Raw genomic sequence first — 5,059 nt, forward strand, 5'->3', positions numbered from 1 at the left:
AGGAAGTTGTTTTCGGTGCACTCCACGGAAATTAATAGAATGTCACGTGGCTAGATCTGAATTGGACACGTAATTGGGTGGTGTTACACGTGTAGCGTGGTGGCATATTCGTTTATTATGCAGGAGACATGCTTTGCTTTGGTTTCTGAGAAGGGATTAGACGAAGATGATTGATTTGATGCGAGACTGGTAACAACAACTTTTGGTTTGTGACCTAACGGATTTATATTTTTACTTGACTTTATCTTTTTCCTCGGATCGATCAGTGCAAAGATACATGTCTCGGGTTGACCTTTTCGTCAGAAATAAACTACTAACAAAAGAAATAAAAACTACCTACAAAATAGATATTTTTATAAATATAATTTTATTATTAGTTTTTATTATTTATATTTAGGTTTAATAGGTTCGGAGGTCCTTATATTTGTGGGTTCGTTTCAATTGGGTCCTCCAATTTTGAAAGTGATCAATTTGGTTCCTAATTTAACAAAATTGAGTCAATAATATCCTTTCCGTTAAATATAATGGGCGGCGTTAACTTTTTAAACATGTGGCATGTTGAGACATTCTTTTATTTGCAGGTGGCACAGTTTTATTTGAAGGATGCTTCAACATACCACATGTTTAAAAAGTTAATAACGTCCATTGCATTTAACGGTATTATTGACTCAATTTTGTTAAATTAGAAACCAAATTGATCACTTTCAAAATTAGAGGACCCGAACCCAGCAAATATAGGGACCTCCGAACCTATTAAACCTTATATAGGGACCCGAACCCAGCAATTATCATGGATTAGTAATCGATTATTTCAGAGACAAAATGAGTTTTTAGCAATCTTTGAAAACCTTTGTGTGATAATTGGTTCTCTTAAGTTGCTAATCAATTATCTTAAGTAGCTAATTGATTTTGTAGAGCTTTTTTACTCCAAAACAAATTTCAAAGCAAACAATATATATGGACTCAAACAACATATAAAGACCTATAGATAACTACTTATTACAAAAGCTTTAATACATAAAACAAGTCTTCATGTCTTCTTGTAACTTGAGCACTAAGAGATTTGATTTGGGCATAGTTAAAACTTATATCTTCATGATTTTGCTAACACAATCTATCCACTATAATGAGTAACATAACGAAGAAACTGTAAATAAGATAACATTTTTTATACCAGTTGTAATTATAATAGATATAAAAAATGGATGCGGTGGTCCTTTTGTAATAAATTAAAAAGAAAATTATACTGGTTCTAATTATAGCCTATATAAAAAGTAGATGTAGTGACATTTTTGTACTAAAAAAGAAAATTTTCTATATAAATTAATTATAACCCATATATAAGTATTTGTTTTTGTAATAAAGATAAAAATTTTGTATATTGATTTTAGTTACAACATAAAAAGTAATTTTTTTATTTATTTTTATTTATAAACACAGAGGTTCTCAAAACATTTGTTCTCGTTTATGATATCTTGTTGAACGCATTCTCTCTCAATCACTCCTTCTCGCCGGCATTGCTACAGCTTGGTGGGGCATCTCTGGGATTTCGAACGTCTCAGAGCCGGTGAAGTCATCTTCTTCTTTACAAGTGACAGTAGCATTCAACCATTTCAGGCAGGGTTTGATCAAGAGAATGCCCTAATGCAAATGGGGTTTCTTCCTTGTGTTCAACAACGATTACACTCACTGGATGATGTACGCAATTAGTGGTGCATGCTGAGCCAAGGAAACTTCTTCATTACACCAAACATCGATGCTGCGAAGGAAGTGACGCACATGGACTATGCAGTATTTCTTTAGAGCAATTTATTAGAGGATGTCTTTCACAATGTTTCAATCATCACCAAATTTTATTTGTATAATAATAAAATCACAGTTTACAAACACACATGAACTTTGGTTTACATTTACAAATTCAACTAAGCGTTGGACGTGAATGAAGAATGTAAATATGTAAAATACTTTCTATACTTGTAGTAGACTTAACTAGTATAGAAAGTGAAAAAGTTTTATATATTGTATTTATACTAGTCTGAAACTAGTATAAAAAATCTTTTTTAACTTGTATAAAATGTCTTTCTTGCATTAGAAAGAAGTTTTGTTCAAAACGAAACTTCTCATCCATTGCATTGCTGCCAAGGCATAATTTAGTTAAATTTGTATTTTCATCGACAAAGCAGTCAGATGCATTTCTTCTCATCCAATCGTTCTTTAGGAGAAACAAGAAGTTCAAACGTATATGCATTCGTATAATTTATGGATGAAGAGAGATATACAAAGATATCAGCTCTCACTGTCAGAGGCCAAACCAAATAAGAAAGACACTGTTACATTATAAACCAACTTAACTTAAAGCATACACTCCACACAATAAAACTCAGTACGCAATATCATAAGGTCCTTGCTCATAACTTAGATGAATTCAAGCATTGGCCAAAAGGTAAGCCTCAATGACTTTGAAAAGAGCATCACTCTTGGCTTTACCAGCTTTGAGTTCATCTTCATTGGGTGGAGCATCTCCTTTGCTGTGATAGTTTATCCTCAGCTTTACGACTGAGCCTCCGTTGGGGCCATCACTGAGTATGGTGTCGATGGTGATCTTCTCTGCAGTGTCTGGCAAGGCAGCACCTCCAACTATGCTGTAGCTGTATCCCAACTTAGCCTCGTCTATTCCTTCTATTTTGTGCAACACAAACTTTGTCTCTCCATCTGCTCATTCGTATACCAGATTCACATTAATCACTTAATTTTATAACAGAAAATGTAAAGAAAATGAAGAAAGAGAGTACCCTCAAGGAAAGAGATCTTCTTGATGGTTCCGGGGCCACCGTTGCCCTCAACGATTTCAACACTCTTGAAGGAATCAACAGCCTTTGGGACGATGTTGTCGGCGTCTTTCACAAGAGCCTTGTAAAGGGTAGCAGGAGCCACGGGAGAAGTGGTTTCGTCCTCGAATGTGAAAACAGCCATTGATCAATATTGTAAATGAGATTGAAGAAGATGTTTGTTGTTGTGTTGTGTGTGGTTCTTAGGGAGAGGAATGGCATTTATTTATAAGGAAGCAATAGCACTCACTGCTTCAACCAACTCATTATAGTTTAATATAGATTATGGTCTCTTTTCATTCTTTACACCAACTTTTGTATCAACTACTTTAATCTTAAGTCATAAGTCATGAGATCATATTTCTTTTAAACAACCTAAATCTTTATGTTTGCACATACTTCAGAAATAACAAAAATTATGATTTCTCTCCTAATTTTTCATGCTGTCTGTCTTTCCCCTATTTCAGTAATTTTGTATTTTTTTTAACATTTTTTCCTCTTGTATAATCTGTGAAATATTTTTCAATCTATTTTTCTTTATTTAATATTAAATAAGATTGATTTTATTTTTTTGTCAAGTGCTGTGACGTTGAATCATTCAAATTCAAAGAAGAAGTTTCCTCCAAAAAGAAATTAATAAAAAGGTTAAATGGCAGACACATTACGTTCAACCATGGCGACGCATGTGTACTGTATATGCAGAAATGAATAATTTTGTTATATTAAATAAATCTTATTTTAGTTTGCGCTTTAAATAAACAAATGTTTAGATTTATAATAAATAATTTTGAATCATAAATTTCATTTAGGAATAATTATAATTTTCTGTCTTTCTAAAAAACTAAATTGATTTTTATCTTAAAATTTTTTCAAATAATGATTTTAAGCTTTATTATACATTTATTAATTATTTATGTTTTTAAAGAAATATCAAGTGGTCATTACTAAAATAAATATTAATGATGCAATTATTTTTAAATAATAAAAATTCTATCGTACCATCAAAATCACATATGACTGATTAAAAAATCATGGCATCATTTGTAAATGCGTACTAAAAATTAGATTAACAAATTCATAGAAAAATTGATAGTAAAAACTATATTTATTAAAGAAAAAATGAGGATTAGATTTTAGAAATATTAAACAGTTCTTTTAGAATATTAATTTAAAATAAAAATATATATTGTATAAAATTACAAAAGCAATATTTTTGTTTACAAACAATTAAAATATTTAGTATTGAACACTTTCTGTAATGAGTACTTTCACTAAACTGGTTATTATTAAAAACTTAAAGTGCAGTTTCTCCAACAATATCTACAAAACATTTTTTTCAAAAGAAAAGAAGCGTCTAGAAGGCGTCTAAAAAAAGCACCATATGAATAGTTTCATATTAACCTTTTGTTTGATCGTAGAGAAGATCCAATAAGCAGAAATTAAAAATAAACAAGTTTATAAAAGTATGATTCAGGTATTTTTTATTTCACATCTTATCAACCAATGCGTCATGGTCAAGAAATTAAAAACAAAACTATTACTAATTGTATCGTATCATGGTCAACCATATCGGATAGTCATAAAACCCAACTGATTGATTAATTGTTAGGATTATTAACTCTAATATTGACTAACTTAAAGTAAGGTATCATTATCAACAATTAGGTTGTATTTAGGTTGTTGTTAATCAAAAGTTCTATCTCAAAATTTATAAATTTATATATATATATATATATATATATATATATATGGAAAGTAAATAGGTGGATTTTATATACTGCATCATTATTATATGAATTGTTAAACATTGAACTAACTTTGATATTGTAGTGTCATCTGCAGATACCCTTTAAACAGTTTGGATAAACGACTATAAGAAGATTTAAAGTAAAAGATAGTTTTTGAACTCTTTAGACAATCTTCTAAACTTTGAACATTGACCTTGACCCTACACCCGAAGAAACTAATCATATAAGTTTTCTTGAATGAGAGAATTTATTTTTCTCTTCAAAATAATATCTTCTATAGATATTTTAATATATAAGTGTAAAGCCCTGAAAAATAGAGTGTTATAGAGCATATTGATGTATTAGAATAATGGGATAGATTATTTTACTTTAAAATAATCTTACAATATAAATTGTATTTTTATAAACACACTTCTCATTATTCTAAGAACACTTCATCTCTCTAGAACTCTAATCCTCAGAGTTCTATGACTTCTCTCTACA

At 30.2% G+C, this 5,059-nt stretch overlaps 1 protein-coding gene across 1 annotated transcript; it reads right to left on the reverse strand.

The window, feature by feature from the left end:
- Positions 1–2,231: 2,231 nt before the first annotated feature.
- On the reverse strand, positions 2,232–3,037 carry LOC108347239 (pathogenesis-related protein 2). The gene is made up of 2 exons (XM_017586407.2): positions 2,793–3,037; positions 2,232–2,712 (listed from the first exon to the last, which is right to left on the reverse strand). Exons 1-2 carry the CDS (start codon positions 2,971–2,973, stop codon positions 2,426–2,428), a joined length of 468 nt encoding a protein of 155 aa, XP_017441896.1. The 5' UTR covers positions 2,974–3,037; the 3' UTR covers positions 2,232–2,425.
- Positions 3,038–5,059: the final 2,022 nt, after the last annotated feature.

This window comes from Vigna angularis, chromosome 1 (genome assembly GCF_016808095.1).
Source record: "Vigna angularis cultivar LongXiaoDou No.4 chromosome 1, ASM1680809v1, whole genome shotgun sequence".
Lineage (NCBI taxonomy): Eukaryota > Viridiplantae > Streptophyta > Magnoliopsida > Fabales > Fabaceae > Vigna > Vigna angularis.

What these genes read in the sequence shown, in the direction of transcription:
- LOC108347239 (XM_017586407.2), bottom strand. Translation starts at nt 2,973, where the DNA reads ATGGCTGTTTTCACATTCGAGGACGAAACCACTTCTCCCGTGGCTCCT. An exon ending in GAAGATCTCTTTCCTTGAGG is followed by an intron (nt 2,713 to 2,792) that starts GTACTCTCTTTC and finishes ACGAATGAGCAG; the next exon opens with ATGGAGAGACAAAGTTTGTG.